Here is a 16,154-nt window from a genome sequence, read left to right on the forward strand (position 1 = left end):
CTCTAAACCACTAGGCGTGGATGTATCGAAGGGTAGAGAAATGATGTACGATATGATATGGTGGAAAGTTCGTTCACTTGGACATGAAGCACCTACTTAACTCCTGGCCCTGACACTATGCAATTCCTCGCCTTCCTCACAGTGGACGCCGCCAAACTCAAGTATTCCTCAAGCACAAAGAAAATTGGAAGGAAAGAGAATACATCGGAAGAGTTGAATGTATAACCATCGATGCTACGGGATCCACCGGCTAATGCAATTCTGTATCCAAAAAGAGTCGTTTAGTTAAACAGATAGATACCAGAAGGAAAAATAAGAGAAGGAAGACGATGTCTCATGAAAAATGTCGATTCCGTTTGACAGGACTTGGGGTGCGCATGTGATTCTCGCGATCACGGGTGCGTTCTGTCACGAAATCCATCTGTGGATGCTCAAGCATCAAGGGCACCTCTGACTTGTTGTCAAGGTTTGGAATATGTTCCTGAGCGTGGTCACCGTAGGCAAGGCCTGGATTATGTTGGAAAGGATACTGCGACGACGGCATTGGCGGGTGGTGTTGGCCGGACGGCTGTCGAGAGAAAGTCGGAGGCGGAGGTGCATACTCATGCTGGTTGAAGCGGTTTCTGAAGGAGCGAAACGACCAGTTGCTGACAACGGTGACAGTCGAAATAGTAGCCAGGAAGAACATCTGCATAAGCGTTAGCTTATTATCGGTAATAGAACAGAGTGAGTGACCGCGTACAATCGCTTTCCAGCTGATGGGATCAATAAAGCTGTTGATGATGATAGCCATCGTATGAGCCGACACCTTGGCCCGTCCAACCTTGGCCGGGTCCCGGTTCATGCAGCGTTCCCAGTTTTCGCATACCGTCTCCAAGGCTGGTAATCGCTCTCCACCAGCGCACTTGTTGTCCACGTAGCTCTTCGCGCAAACAGCCATCTCAGCCAGGATTGTATCAGACACTTCCTCCGCAGCCTGCTCAAATTCAGCACGGATGGCCGACACAAACCCGAACACCACGTAAACCGCGAGCGAGAACAACGATAAGTTCACCACCAACTGAGCCCACCATGACAGAATGCTGGGGACGTTGGGATGCGCTTCGAGCAAGGCAAAGAATTCCGAAAACGATGATAACCGCGATGTCGACTTTCCTTCCTGTCCCGCTTTTTGTTTCGAGTTCTTCTTGCCAGCCACTTTCCCTTCACTGCTGCTCGGCCGATCGCTGTCATCATCACTGTCGTCCTTTCGTAGTTGTAACCCAAGCACCTTGTCCCGTCGACGTCGCTTCTGTACCCGTCTCGCCAGCGCATTGGAATAATGGTTCAATCTGGGAATCTCGCCGCGTCCAGGACTAGGCGCAAACTTGCCGTACATGCCAAATAGGGAGTTTCGATGTCCTGCTCTCGCGGGCTGCTCGGGTGTATCCTCGTTGTCCGCGTTCTCGGGAGATGACATGTTCTCGGCTCCGGAGGAAAAGTCCAAGTCCAATTTGCGCGGTGTCGTGAATGCTGTTTGTCCGAAAAGGGATTTGGGGTTCTTTGAAGATGAGAAAGACGGGTTCTGGGAGAAGAGGAAAGGTTGCGAATTCGGCGCTCGCAGAGCCGGGATTTCTTTCTTTTGAGGCGAGTCGAAGATCCTGTGAGGGCCTATTTTCAGGTCAGATACTGAAGGCTTCTGTAACCCAGGGTAATGGCGGAGGACGCACGCTTTTTCTGATTGTCATGTTGCATGCTGAGCTGGTAAAAGGGCGATGTGACGTCCCCGGGTGCTCTGGTCTGCCACTCAAAGTCCATCGGACTCTCGGCTGACCGTTTCTCCATCTTGAGTGCTACTGCATATAGGAGAGGATGCAGATTTGAAGATCAGGGACGCTCGGTTGAAGACATCAATTCTGGAAATTATGCTGATGGTTTGGCCTGGCCTGTCGCTCAGACGACGACTTTTGTCATTCTTTGTTTGGGGCTGTGGAGAATTGCCATAACAGGTTAGTCTTACCGCTTACAGGATCGCGCTCTGGAATCAGTCATTTTTGTGGCTTTGATTTCCATGAGGCAATGTTCTTTGGCTTGATTTCTGAAAAGCATCAGACATTATTTTATCTAAGTACAGGATGATGAAGCCCTGGTCTTGATATTCAGATGTTAGTGACGGATGTGGACTGTGGCTGCATTATGCTGCAGTATAGCAGCGAGGAGCTACTCCATCATATACACTGTACTCCACATTAAACAGCTGGCTGTCGCAATGTATCAAATGTTTGATCCAGAGATAATGCGGAGATTCAATGCATCTTTCTTACTATTTCCATGGACCATTTGTTCAGCGAATAGTAACAGTAAATTCTCTTTTTCGGCTGGACCTTTCTCATGATCTTTAGATGCCCCGCACACGAGCAAAAGGATCTCAGCGGTCGCGACTCATTGGTGCCCGACTTATCTCTAGCAACATCCTCGTCTGACTGACACCGATCATTTGAAGACAACTTAATATATTGCATCAATCATACATGAATCCGAATGCGATCAATTACGGGTTTCATATGATACTATTGGGGTATAAACCATTCTGTCTGATGATAAGAGTCGTGATCACGCAGGACTACTGAAGAACAACGACGAAGGACAGTCCCGCGGTAGAATCGACTGATTCCACCTACGAAATCAGAGAGACAAGCACAAACATGCTCGAAGCATACCATCCTGAATCCAAAACCACCGATTCGTGAGGAATAAAGACGCTCTAAACCAACTCCGATCCGGAATCATGTCAACCAGCGCGGTCAAACGCCAAAATAGAGAAAACAAGTTGAGGGGGAAATGAACGAGAGAACTCGTCACAGCTGAACATGGTCTACCAGCTCGAAATCATCGTCAGCCAGATAGCCAGTTCCCATCCCGCTCTCATGTGAGACGATCTCATATTCCTTGACCAGCTTCTCGGTCTCCTTTGTCTCGTACTTCTCCACGGCCTTGTTCACCGCGTCAGACAAGATCGTCTGACCAGCCACCTCATATGGATGGACGGTTTCGTCTTGGTCAACGATCGTGACTTCGGGGCCCTTTTCGACTGCGACTGGCTCCTCGACTTCCTCACCACTAGACGAATCAGAGGTACCGGTGTCGAGGATCTCTTGGATATCATGATGCAGGGAAACCCTGGAATAACGCGCGAGCTGGTTGAGATTGTGCTGGTTCGAACGCTTGATGACGCTGGAGTCAAGGTCAGCCTATGGTTGAGCCTATGTATTCTTCCCTGTAAGGACAACTCACGGAAGATGACGGTGCAGCGGTTTCGCAGGACGAGTTATTGGCAGGAAAGGGGCCACCAGGTTCTGCCGAGGAAGCGCACATCGGCCACCGTAAGCCCATTTGGCCTTGCGATCGTGCTGTCTCTTTGCTTCGGTACCTGCCCGTCGCAGATCACTGTTGACGACAGTCTCGGATGCCATGTCGGCTGTTGGTGAGGGGAGAATCAATGATGAGGAGAGGTAAGCGGCTTCGGTGAACGTGGCTATTGGGGAAAAGCAGGCCGGATAGTGCCTGTCGTTGACTAGGGGAAGGATGTCTGGGAATATTTATAAGACAGACGCGACGAGACGAGGAAGAGACGGAAGGCTGATGAATAAGAATGGAACCAAGGCGCGATCCAAAAGTAAATGCTTTGGTGATAGGGCTGTCTTTGTCTGAGTCACCAGGGTTGGCGTCCAGTCATCGATCAATAAGTAGCAACCGCAGTTGGAACAAACTGCTCAGCATCCATGGAATCCATGGATGGAATTAGGCAATAAATCTTGAGAGAAGAATACTTTTAACAAGAAAACAGGACGACACAACAGTAACCAGCCGAATGACGCCAGGGTCCTCAGACTGGAGGGAGAGGGGGGCGCTCATTGTCCCTACCCTTATCAACCATCCGCATGCGCCGCAGGCAGCACGAGGACTGGATAAGGCGCTGCTGATTGCGACATGCCAGTTTCTGCTGATTGATGGATTGATCATTACCATCTCGGCAGTGATCCCCTCGTCTAGACTATCATCACTAGTCTACCATTGTACAGAATAGAACTCTGCTCTTATCCTTATCCGCGATGAGCGATCTACCCTCATTTCCCATCTACTACTCCGTAAAGATTGCTCTCTCCGCATCTCCCCTGATTCTTATCGCAGAACGGGGATCTCCCGAGGTACCTAACACTTCGATAGAATACAAGTAATCCTCCGAACGCCACAGTATAACCATGGTTCTTGACCACGCATCATCATCATAATTTATTATCCCATTACCAGTTCTGGTCCCCGAGGCTTAGGTTGCTCCGATCACTCAAAGCAGAGCCACTGATGGATGTATGTCGTCGTCGTCGCTGTCGATCCCTTACAGCCTCAGGCACCCGTATGTCCAGATGACTCAAAGCAACTTGACGTAGCGTTACGCGCCGTAGACTAATAAAAGACCCCGGTACTACATCAACATGCATCGATCGATCTTACTCGGAACTTACTACTGTCGAGTGTCGAGTAAATAAGCAGAAAATAGTAAGCATGCAAGTCGAAGTCCAGCCACTCCTCACCCTGAGTCATCTCATGTGCAAGCGATGACGCCGCTGATAGGGAGTATCCGGGGGTAGCTGGAGCTTATCATCTGCCTTGCGCATGGATACCTACGGAGTACTATTTATCCACCCCACGCAACCTACTCTGCATAACTGCTGCCTCTTCCGGATGACTTGCTTCTGGGTCTGGTTCTGGTCAGCTGTTCGGCTGTCATCATGGGCGGTGGTATGCGATGTGATGTGATTGATTCTGCTTGGTTATGGATACTTTGTGGAAAGTTCTGGGTTGGTTTCTCGTCACTTTGAGCTCACACTAACATGTGATTTGAGTTGCGTGGCTGGCTGTAGACCAAGGTAGTTGGTTGTGGCTGGTGTGTCCTACCTGCTTGTCTTGATGATGGTGATTTTGTTTCGATTGCAGTCTGTTGGGTCTGTAGCATGGATGAGATATATATGACTTGGCGTCTCCAGCCACATAAGTCCAGCAATCGGTTGTTTCGCGCTATAAATATCTGATGTTTGGAACATAAAGTTAAATCTCACTTTGCGAGGCGGGGTTAGCTCGAATAGAGCAACAGAGGGAACAGTTTAATCACAGGGTAGTGCGTTATTCGATGAACGCTCAACTTGAACCGGCCAGAAAGCGAGAGAATTGAGTGTCTATGACTGTATACAATAATGCCAGAATCGAAGTCTGGTTACTTGATCCTGGCGGCTTTACGGGAAATGGACCACTGCCACACGCAGTCATGGGCTTCTGGACGCATGTATACAATAATTTGAGGTAGTATGAAGACATCAAGTTTGCGACTTAGTCTCCAGGTGTCGCCCTTCGATGAAGTTGCATGTATTATTTGGAATGAGAACAACCGTAATATCATCAAGGTGTCCAGCACCATATTCACACCGAATCCGTACAGATAACCACTCCCTCCAATGCAATTTACTCATCCATCTGCCATTGGTAATCCAACGCTTCCAGTCTCCCCTTCTTATTCCTCGCTGCAAACCATTCCTTTTCGAACCCATTCCCCCGATCCACTCCATCCCACCGATGTCCCGGACGGATCCCATACCGATTTGGTTGAAAAGCCCCCTTATACAGCGGCTTCCCCGTCACACTCACGCCCGGCCCCTTTGTCTTGGTCAGAAACCCAGCCGCAGGATCATTCCACCGCTGCTGCGCCTTCAGCTCCTCATTCAGGGCATCATCCTCGATCGTCCGCGCAAGCGGCATCGCGCGAGCCTCCTGTATCTGCTGTCTGCGCGCCTCCCGCTCCGCCCGCTGCACATCGCCCATCAGCGCCTCCTTCGCCGCCTCTTCTTTCTCGCGCTTCTCCTGCTCCGCCCGCCGCGCCTCCGCCCGCTTCAGGGCAACGTTGATGATCCGCCCAGACGCATCTCGGTAGATCGTCTCCTGCGCCTCCGCCGGCCGCTCTCGATGCCGCGCCGCCTCGGCCTTCTTCCGTCGTTCCTGCGCAGCCACCATCGCCGCCGTCTGTTCCGCCGTCTGCAGTCCCGCCCGAGCACCGGACTCCATCCGCAGCTCTCCCTCGTCGTCCGCGTCCGCCTCGTCCACAACAGCAGGAGCCTCGTCGTCGCCTTCCTCTCCTTCCCCACGGCGAGCGGCGCTCTCCACCGCAGCGGACGCTAGGATCGCGTCTGCGGCGTCCCGTTCATCATTCGCGTTTGAGCTGCCCGTGGCGGGACCGCCCAGCGTCTTCCAATTCGATTTCTTCGCGCGGCGGAACTCCGCGCTCCGAACGGAGGTAACTAGACTCGGACCCTCGTCGTCCTCGTTGCCGAAATTCGTCGCCGACGTCCGTAGATCGGGCGGGTCGTCGTCGGCGATGATGAGGCCGTCGCCCGCGGTGTCGACGGTTTTGGTCTTCTTGCGTTTCTTTTTTGGGCGGTCGGTGGCTGGATCGGCCGTTAGGTAGTTTTTGGCGAGGTATTCTGCTAGTGACGAGGAGGGCATGGTGTTGGATCTGGGGGTTTAGATTGGGGGTGGAGGGTTGGCTTGAGCTTGAGCTTGGGCTTTTGCTGCGCGATCTTGCTATCGCGCTGATAGCCGGAGTTTTAGTTTTGCCGGTGCTCGTATCCGTATCCGTATAGAGTACCTGTCTTTCCCTGCGTCATACAGCACAGCATTAATCAAGATTAATGATTGTGATGATGAAGTAGATGATGAACTAGAATCATCTCTCAGATTTGAAGAGGGAAAGCGTTGAGATGCCCCGCTCCGACGAGGCAGAATGGTGGTTCAACGCCGTCTACGAAGCCGTTCAATCCATTCCCTACGGCAAAGTGACCTCCTACGGGCATATCGCCCTTCTACTCGGCGAACGTATGTAGATCCCCTTCGCATTCTCCTTTCTCCTTCTTTATCTACCCTCTAGGGCTGAAAGCTAATCGATGTAATAGCTAAACGACCCCGTCAGGTCGGAATCTGTCTCAAACATCTCCCCTCAGATACCTCGCAGCACTTCCACTCGGGCAATGTGCCCTGGCAGCGGGTGGTTAATTCCAAAGGGATGATATCTCATCGGTATGTTGATGAGATGCTTTTGTAAATTCCATGGTGCTGATTTCTGCAGGGGACCCGGAAGTGCTGAGCGCCAGGCCGAGGCGCTGCGCCAGGAAGGTGTCGAGGTCGATGCGGATAGCATAGGTGACTTCTACGTAGATTTTGCGCGGTATGGCTGGTTCCCGGAACGTTTGCCTGGGGAGGAATCCGAGGATAGTGAAGATGAAGACGACGCTCAATAAGGGTTAGAAAGTGATCGTTCTACGGTCTCAACTCTCTAAGTTTCACTTGGTTGGTCTAGAGGTCTAGGCGTGTATCTCATATCATTCATGTATCCACAGACCCTTCGCAAGAAGTCTGCTCAGTATCAACCAGAAAACTTGTACCTCCGCACCACAATGGTACTCTGCAGCTAGCTTCGACGAACACAAACTTCATATAGCCCTAACAGACGTGTGTCAAAGAATTGGCGGGAAGCTACCGTGCCGAAGGATGAGAGAGTCGTAAATCTTTCGGGCATTGGATCTAATGAAGAAGACGACCTGGAAGTGGCCGCGCGAGACCAACTCCGAGCAGGGTTGGAAGTATAACACAACAGAGGCGATCAGGCTCTATGATTGTAGAGAACGGGCAGTGAGGGTGAACGAGCTCCACACTTATTGAGGGAGGCGTATGGGCATCATGCAACAAGGAAATAAATCATAACACCCCTGTCCATTGCCAAAACAGAACCAAATGGTGATCGACGAGGATCCACACAGAAGAGGAAAAGGAATAAATAGGTAAGAGATCGTCACTGACTTATGTCTGATATGCTTTCTCGCTTTGCTTGACTCATCGCTTCTTGACTTCCGAGGCCCATCCATCGATCCCTTCGCCTCTACTACCAGGCGGTATACCTAGGTCAACACCCTTCATCCCGGGAGTGTCGCTCAGCCATTCATGAGCAGCCATACCACCGGCATTGGCACGTTTCTCGGGGGGCAATTCCAGCATCGGTAGCAGGAATTCGCTGATGCGCATACTCTCTTCAACCGAGAAATGATACTTCTCTCGTAGGACGTCAGGCAAAGCCCAGTGGCGTAACCGGTGGATATTCCGAAGTTCTCCTTTGCGGTTGAAAATCTCTTGCGACCACTTCCCAGAGAGACACAGTGATTTTGGGAAAGGACCGAGTAGCTCAATGATTTGTGCAATGTGATCGTCGTCTTTGCCGTACTTTGTTCCCGACTGGGGGTCGAAAAGGTAATCGCCTGTAATAAGCTCGAATACCTATCGGAATTGTCAGTCGATCACTTTGGCTAGGACAAAAGAAATCTGTAATTTCCAAACTAACCATGCAAGCCATACTCCAGATATCTGTGCTCGCACCCCACTTTGACCCCAAGATGACCTCTGGCGAGCGGTACTGTCGTGTTTGAATATCATTGGTGAAGTGATGACCAACCCAGCACGCGTTCCCCAGGTCGGCAATCTTCACTGAGATAATGTCACACAGAGGATCCTCGCTTTCTTCTTTAGAGGATTGTTTGTCAAGCGAGATCCCCGAAACCTCTCTCTCCAGCAGATCACTAAGCCCATGTCAGTGCATCAAACCTTCCAGATATGGGCCAGAATCAGTTTCCAACATACGTAGTCTTCTCCCTCTCTTTCTGCTTTTCGTCCGCCTTTATACCTAATAGCTCCTTCATCGACGCGCCTTCTTGCGTAGATGTGTCTGCAGACTGTCAGCGGGCGTAGCTTGGGATGCCACGGGGCGAGTTGTTTAAAACGTACTGGATGATTCAATAACCTGGCTGAGACTGCTGTGTGAGTTGGAAGAGCTGTGCTTGAAATCATGATGGCTGAAACTCGTGTTGAGTGGACTGGGCAATGGCTGACTCCCGGTGATGAGAGTTCTCCTCCGTCGCCGGCCGCTGCGGCTATCGTCTTTATTCTCCTTCTTCGCTTCCTCCTTGACATATGTCTGCACAATTTGTTCCACGTCGCCAATCTCGATCAGAACGTTCTCCGGCTTCAAGTCTGTGTGGATGATGCCGCATTCCCGGTGCAGGTAATCTAGACCCAGCAACACCTGTTTCGTAATTTGCTTCACTAGCGGCATGGGAATACCCCGATGGTTCCAGCGCTTGATCAAGCCAAGCAAATTTTCCCCCAGCACCTCAAACACCATGCATACATGGACACCATTTGGACCCTTGTGTTCAAATGAATCGAGCAGACTGACAACATGTTTCCGACCGGGATGGGAAGGTTTCGCTTGAACGATCTTATTCAACAACTTAATCTCATCGATAGCGGTTTCGGTGTAATGCGCGGCGGAGCGAACAACTTTGAGCGCGACGTGTTTTCCGGTGGTGGTATCGCGGGACAGCCAGACGGTGGAAAAATGTCCCCAACCCAATTTGCGCACGACGACGTACCGTCCATTGTTGTATGTTTCGCCCACCGTGACTGGGTGATAACCACCCTTGCAGTAGTCCTCCGAATCTTCCTCTTCAGCAGTGGTTTCGAGTTCTTCTGCGGACGATGAAGAGGCCGACCGCGACGGCGGCACATCATATGCGGACTTGACGGGGACACTGCCACTCATGTTGGTTAGGAAAAAGAATCAAAGAGCGCTATGATAACGGAGGAACGGGTATAAGAGCGCAGAGAAAAAAGGGCAAAGAAATAAGAAATTTCTGTCGTAAAAAAGAACACCGGAGCGACAATGCTGAAGAAAAGCAAGAGCGAAGCATACCCCTCAGTAGTTGTGGCAGATGGATCGATGGCAGGTGAGGCGGCGTCGTTGGTAACGATCGGCTTCAGATCGGTTCCTTTTCTTTTCTTCCTACCGCCATTGCCATTTGCAGCATTCGCAGCGACGCTTGCCATTTGTTTTCCCTTGTTGATGACGGCCTTGGTTATATCTACCCCGTCCATCGTTTGGATATCGGAGGATCGATGCGGGTTGAAGAAGGTCTAAATCGAGAGGATCTGGAGAAGGAGGGGCACAAGGTGTTGGGCCGGAGAAGGCGAAGCTGAGTCCAGCCAAGCTCGTTGTGTCTGGCGGCGGAGGGGTGGGATTGTGCGATTCTATGAGGGGTTGGTTCAGCGCCCGCGACCGCAACTCAATATGACGGAGGAGATCAGTGGGATGAGGCAGTAGTTTTGTGGAAATATAGATGCTTAGACAAGGGGAGAAGGAGTAGAGTAAATTGTAAATCGGACGAGATATTCGAAAATAAACGGAGTATTCAAGGTAGAAGGATGTGCGTATATGACGCAAACGATAAGGCCGAACACATATATAGAGGGGGCTCGGGGCAATAATGGTAATAGTAACTTTTGACGATCTAAGATCCGATCGACTCCTAGCGTTGTCGATTGAAATACTCAAACGAGTTGGAACGAATCAAACAGCAGAAAGAAGAATTGCAACAACCTGGTGGTGTGGTAGATGGAAATGCAGATGACAGGAATGTCCGCAAGCAGCAGCCGGTTTCTCTTCAAGCGATGTTGACAAGCCAGCAACAACAATCAACATAACGGATGTGGCAAATCGTGACTGGGGCTTGAGGGATGCTAGTTCCTTACCCTTTAAAGGTCAGGCCTGACCAGCGCGGGATCAATCATCGCTTAGAAGATGAAACTTGAGTCGTGCATTGATGATTTAGGACTACAGGCTTTTACGAGGTACCTGGGAGACGAAGGGGACTAAGGAACAGGAACATGGCGGATGAGGGGGCCATCTCAATGATGACGATAGAACAGATTCATCCTTTCCCTTGATCCTTCTGGTCGATGGCCCTCGGGCCAGAAGCTGACTGGCCCAGTACTGACCATTTGATGATGGATATCCACTGGAGTATGCACGGTGTTTCCCCGGATCCATCATGGTCGTTCCCTTCAAGTGCCTAAGTGTACCCGATAGCGCGCCTACACAACTGGGTTCGACAATGTCATTCTGATTCGTTGGCCAATTGATTCATCTTCAATCCTTCAACAGTGAAAGGAATGTGGTCCTCTAGGAAAATTCCATAAAGGCTAAATAGCATCAACTCAGGGGCCTGGACTTCCTCAACATATCGCTTGATGTACCTCTTAACGCGCCTAGTGATGAATGCTATTCCGCCATGGTCTTGAGATGTCTGATCACACCGGTGGTCGTCAGCATGAACCGCACCCATTCAGCTGAAGTCAGAAAATGATGTAATGAGACGCTATCTAGTCCTTCAATGCTTATTTTGATCGAGGACTTGGTACATGAGCGTACATATGCAGGGCATGAACATGCACGTAGTTCCTTTCGCAAGTTGGTTCCCACTGATAGGATGGTTTGGCGTTCATGCGCTTCCAGTTGCCCAATTGCTCGATTCCCTGTAAAATTGGTTTAATATCCCTGCATAGCTTGTGTTATTGCAACGGTGGATGTCCAGTTGTGTTGACGTAAATGCTTCAAACAAGTTCAATTCCACCGAAGGCCTCAGGCACCCGTATCGAAAGTCATTGAGCGGGAACAGCTCAAACGCCAAGACTGTGAGAGGGGATACACAGAATATAAGTAACAGGCTGTTATTCTAATTCGAGGATGAGAAAGCTGGATCAACGGATATCCTCGATGAATTTTGCTGAAGTCGTCCAGTCTGTCATGTTAACTCTTAACATTCGACTCTAAAGAGTCTTGGCTCTGTCTAACAGTGGCAACGTCACCTTCTCCACACCGACATCTGGTACCTTGGCTGGGGATAAAGTCGTCCCCTCATTCATCCACCTGTAGATAGCACCCACAGCACCGCCTGAGGTCTTCAAGGGCTTCACAAGCATGTCTTCTCCATTTGATCGCCGACCGTTACCGGACTATTTGTTCTCCTCGCCTTTAACTGCGCTGCTCTATCCCCTCCATCATATCCTCCTCCGACTGCGCGGCCCTCCACGCCTACCCTCGCCCGATGCGCACCCCATCCGCGTTGTCTGCATCTCCGACACTCACACACTAGAATGGGACGATGTCCCAGACGGCGATCTGCTTATCCACGCAGGCGACCTCTGCAATGACGGAAGCATCCGTGAAATCCAAGCCGCAGTCAACTGGCTCCAGACGCTGCCTCACCCTCACAAAGTAGTCATCTGCGGCAACCACGACAGTTACTTCGACATACGCTCCAGACGAGACGAAGACCGCGACGCTTCCTCCTCGTCCTTCGCAGCAATCTCCTCCTCCACCGCCTCCATCCGCTCCCTCGACGACGACCCAGACGGCCTCAACCGCATCAACTGGGGCGACATCCACTACCTCCAACACTCCTCCATCACCCTCTCCTTCCCCCCGCCGTCCCCAGCCCACTCCGCAGCCCGCCCGCGCTCCCTAACCATCTACGGCGCCCCCCAAATCCCCGCCATTGTCCCCTTCACCTCCGAGCACGCCTTCACATACCACCCACAACACGATGCCTGGTCCGGCACCATCCCCCCAGATACTGACATCCTGATCACACACACCCCGCCACAGGCCCACCTGGACTTATCCCCCGTCTACTCCACAGGCTGTCCGTCCCTGCTCGCCGAGACGTGGCGCGTCCGGCCCGCGCTGCACGTCTTCGGCCACGTCCATGAAGCATACGGCTGCGAACCGGTCTACTGGGACGAGGCGCAGAGGGCGTGGGAGCGGCTGTGTGCGGCAAGGCGGCCGCGTGCCCGGTACGGTCGTCTGATGTCCGTCTTCGGGTTCCTGCGGGACCTGTTTGATGTTCATGGCTGGCTGGATGCGGCGCGGGTCGTCGCGTATGGCGTGCTTGGGGTTGTTTGGGCGAAGGTCTGGGGTGGTGAGAACCGGGGCTGTGGGTGGATGGTGAATGCCGCTTGTATGTATAGGAATACAGGACGGCTGGGGAATAAACCGCAGGTCGTGGTGTTGTAACGTTTAGGTTAGTGGTCTTGGATGGAGTCTGTGAATAAGTTGGTTCTCTAATGACTGGATATTTTCTGCATATCGTCATCTGGTTGTATATATCCTTTACAGTTCTGTTGTACCGAAGTATAACTTAGGTGTACAGAAGGGGGCGAAATGAATATATAAGCTGTGCGTTCGCTGATATCGGTCTATTTGATGACCAGACAATATATACATCCACTTGCTAAATGTACACTCACTCTAGGCAGACATGAAACATGACCAATCAAGTCATAAGTAAATGGGTATAAGATGAGAGATAGGTCTCTCGAAACTACAGCTTGGATTTCTCGCTGAACCGCGGAGCCTGCAGCGGATCGTATGCACCAAGAGTCAATGTGTCGGACGGCACCGGAGCATGGTGGCCGCCGGTAAGACCGCGGACGTCAATCAGGCTAGGGTTCAGCTCCTCGATCTTGCTGACACCGATCAAGCGCATGTTCATCTCCATTTCATCCTTGAGGAGCTGCATGGCGCGTTCCACGCCGGGCTGGCCATACGTGGACATGGCAAAGAGGAAGGGCCGTCCGATACCGACGCCCTTGGCACCGAGGCACAGAGCTTTGAGGATATCGGTGGCGCGACGGACACCGCCGTCGATGTAGACCTCGATCTTGTTCTCCCAGCCGCGCTCGCGGAGCGCAGGCATAACCTCGGCCAGGACTTCGATGGCCGACCGGGCGAACTCGAGCTGGCGACCGCCGTGGTTGGAGAGGACGACACCATCCACGCCCACCTCGACGGCGCGCAGGACATCCTCCACGCATTGTACCCCCTTGAGGATGATGGGCATCTTGGTAATGGACTTGAACCAGGGGATATCCTTCCAGGAAAGAGAAGGATCGATAAACGATGAGATAGCTCGAGCGGCTCCCTGAGAGCGGTCCACCTCGTCCCCGCCACTGGCTTGGACACTAGCACCAACATCGGAGAACTTGGACCGCATGTCTTTCTCGCGACGGCCGAGCTGCGGCGCATCGACCGTGATGAAAAGACCCTTGCAGCCGCGTGCTTCGGCGTGCTGAACAATGCGCTTGGTGATGTTGCGATCCTTATTCACATAGAGTTGCAGCCATTGTACCTGGTCTCCTTGCTTCGCATCCACAATCTCGTCAAAGGAACAAGAGGCGAGGGTGGGGATCATTTGGATGACATTGTGCTTGTGAGCTGCACGAGTTAAGACAACCTCTCCCTCCGGGTTGCCCAATTTTCCAAGTGCAGTCGCTGTTACATAGAAGGGCACAGAGACCTTGGTACCCAGCATTGTTGTGCTGAAGTCAACGTTCTCTACGTTGACTAGTACTCGTGGACGGAACCAGATCTTGTGGAAGGCATTGTGGTTCTCGCGCATAGTCTAGATCGAGTTAGCAAGACACTCTCGTCTAGTTTCCATCCCGTCAATCCACGTACAATCTCATCATCCGCACCACTCGAGTAGTAAGCCCACGCAGTCTTCTTCATTACGCTGCGAGCGACGGTCTCAAAATCCATCAAGTTATAACAAGCCTGCAGTGGAGGCATCCGCTTGATCCGCTCCTGGCGTTCGGTTTCTTCGGGGTCATGAGCCTTCTCTTCTTGCTCAACGGTTGCCATATCCACTTCGCCGAGGTGTTTCGATCGGTCAAGGTATTTGTCCAATGTATCTGGAGGATGGATTGGGTCGAACTCTTCAGTCGCATCTTTTCCGGCGTACTTCAGGATGATTTTCTGTCCACCTGGGTGTTCTGGTCATTGTGAGTGTGCCATCATAGCAAGTAAATTATACAGAAACAGTACCTGGCAGGAATTCTGTAACATCGTACGCCTTCCCATGCACGATAACCCAGCAGGAGTCCTTGGAATTATGCTTGGCGATCTCGGCGCCAGTGAGCTTCCCTTGTCTCATCGTGACGACTATTCTCTGATAAACGGGGAGGAATCAGGGACGAAAGAAATAATTGAGGAAAGGGTCTAGGGATAATATAGGCCGCCTTTATGTAAATTGAAAGAAATATTGATGATCGCTTTAAAACCCGAACGAGTCCCACTTTGTAAGTCCGTGTGGTCACTCTGGTCGAAAGTATGAGGCCCAAAAAAGCAGACGCCGCGAATAAAATAATTACGTCTGTGAAGACTGGAGCACCTCGGTATAATCGACAGCGAATTAGGACAGATTCAGCAAAAATCCGAGGTCAATCGTTGGCCGATGAATGGTGGTGGGACAGCTGCCTGAGTGGCTGAAGACCAGCGATCTTTGGCCCTGGGGAAGCCCAGCTGCGGTTTGCGGGGAGAGACATTCGGGCGATGTTGCTTTCTCGGCCGACTCTTATCTTCATGAGACTGGGTCGGATAACAGCATGTAATGGAAGCGATTCGCCCGAGAAGAGTATGGGGATTCGGACGATTCAGAGTTAAGATCTAATTTTCCTCCTTAGGAGGTTACACAATAATATATAGATTGATGAACTTCACAAGTCATAACATTATGGACGTCGCTCCTGGTTAACCAGGCTCATCTCTCTCGATTTAGCGGTCACGTGATACACAGGACTGAAGTTGTTTGAGTCTGAGCGGATTGACAAACCAGACCGACGAGGGAACAATAAGATGTTCTTTTGCCTCATTGATATATGGCTGAGGTTAAGTTTATCGCTTTCTTTTGCAGAGTTGAGCATGCTAGAAAGCCAGCCACTATTGAGAAGTCGACCGGCGAAGCTCCATTCAAGTCAGGACGCCACCTGAACGCAAACAATATGAGCAGGGAACTGGCACGTCGGAAAATGCACCGCTTATAGCATGGTACTCTCTGCCTAGTAGACATAACAAAATATTCGGTACAGATGGTGATGCTTATATTAGTTCTGAAACCTCACCCAAGTCGTGCTTCGCGATGATTTACCTACTTCCTCGGTTGATTTATCCGCTCGGGTAAATTCACAAGACACCGGCAAGCCTATGTATGGGTGGTTTCGGAGCCGACTATGCCGAAGTGAAGGCCATCCCTTTTCGGTGAGGGTGAGCAGTATTGTCCGTACAGGAATGCATGATTATAGCCTCATTCAAGCCGGTAGTTCCGGCGATCAGTGTAGTACCTGATGCTGTCGAAGCAGTATAAGTTCAAGGTCTTCTCCATCAGCTTTTGCTGCTTGCCTTCCTTGAT

The 16,154-nt window shown here is 51.3% G+C and overlaps 7 protein-coding genes across 7 annotated transcripts; 2 read left to right on the forward strand and 5 right to left on the reverse strand.

The window, feature by feature from the left end:
* Positions 1–334: 334 nt before the first annotated feature.
* On the reverse strand, positions 335–1,824 carry NFIA_030280 (putative nuclear envelope protein Brr6; the record flags this gene model as incomplete). Its single annotated transcript, XM_001262491.1, has 3 exons — positions 335–688; positions 743–1,650; positions 1,710–1,824. The coding sequence occupies 3 exons, from the start codon at positions 1,822–1,824 to the stop codon at positions 335–337; spliced, it is 1,377 nt and encodes a 458-aa protein (XP_001262492.1).
* A 1,013-nt stretch (positions 1,825–2,837) lies between these two features.
* NFIA_030290 (uncharacterized protein) lies at positions 2,838–3,452 on the reverse strand (the record flags this gene model as incomplete). The annotated part of the gene is made up of 2 exons (XM_001262492.1): positions 2,838–3,213; positions 3,274–3,452. 2 exons carry the CDS (start codon positions 3,450–3,452, stop codon positions 2,838–2,840), a joined length of 555 nt encoding a protein of 184 aa, XP_001262493.1.
* A 2,044-nt stretch (positions 3,453–5,496) lies between these two features.
* On the reverse strand, positions 5,497–6,531 carry cwc26 (putative cell cycle control protein (Cwf26); the record flags this gene model as incomplete). Its single annotated transcript, XM_001262493.1, has 1 exon — positions 5,497–6,531. The coding sequence occupies one exon, from the start codon at positions 6,529–6,531 to the stop codon at positions 5,497–5,499; it is 1,035 nt and encodes a 344-aa protein (XP_001262494.1).
* Positions 6,532–6,785: 254 nt separating this feature from the next.
* On the forward strand, positions 6,786–7,322 carry NFIA_030310 (MGMT family protein; the record flags this gene model as incomplete). Its single annotated transcript, XM_001262494.1, has 3 exons — positions 6,786–6,900; positions 6,978–7,101; positions 7,151–7,322. 3 exons carry the CDS (start codon positions 6,786–6,788, stop codon positions 7,320–7,322), a joined length of 411 nt encoding a protein of 136 aa, XP_001262495.1.
* A 592-nt stretch (positions 7,323–7,914) lies between these two features.
* NFIA_030320 (serine/threonine-protein kinase) lies at positions 7,915–10,005 on the reverse strand (the record flags this gene model as incomplete). The annotated part of the gene is made up of 5 exons (XM_001262495.1): positions 7,915–8,352; positions 8,417–8,651; positions 8,713–8,797; positions 8,857–9,668; positions 9,824–10,005. The coding sequence occupies 5 exons, from the start codon at positions 10,003–10,005 to the stop codon at positions 7,915–7,917; spliced, it is 1,752 nt and encodes a 583-aa protein (XP_001262496.1).
* Positions 10,006–11,887: 1,882 nt separating this feature from the next.
* On the forward strand, positions 11,888–12,982 carry NFIA_030330 (metallophosphatase domain-containing protein; the record flags this gene model as incomplete). The annotated part of the gene is made up of 1 exon (XM_001262496.1): positions 11,888–12,982. The coding sequence occupies one exon, from the start codon at positions 11,888–11,890 to the stop codon at positions 12,980–12,982; it is 1,095 nt and encodes a 364-aa protein (XP_001262497.1).
* Positions 12,983–13,289: 307 nt separating this feature from the next.
* On the reverse strand, positions 13,290–14,900 carry NFIA_030340 (L-lactate dehydrogenase (cytochrome); the record flags this gene model as incomplete). The annotated part of the gene is made up of 3 exons (XM_001262497.1): positions 13,290–14,369; positions 14,426–14,739; positions 14,792–14,900. 3 exons carry the CDS (start codon positions 14,898–14,900, stop codon positions 13,290–13,292), a joined length of 1,503 nt encoding a protein of 500 aa, XP_001262498.1.
* Positions 14,901–16,154: the final 1,254 nt, after the last annotated feature.

This window comes from Aspergillus fischeri, genomic scaffold (assembly GCF_000149645.3).
Source record: "Aspergillus fischeri NRRL 181 1099437636261 genomic scaffold, whole genome shotgun sequence".
Lineage (NCBI taxonomy): Eukaryota > Fungi > Ascomycota > Eurotiomycetes > Eurotiales > Aspergillaceae > Aspergillus > Aspergillus fischeri.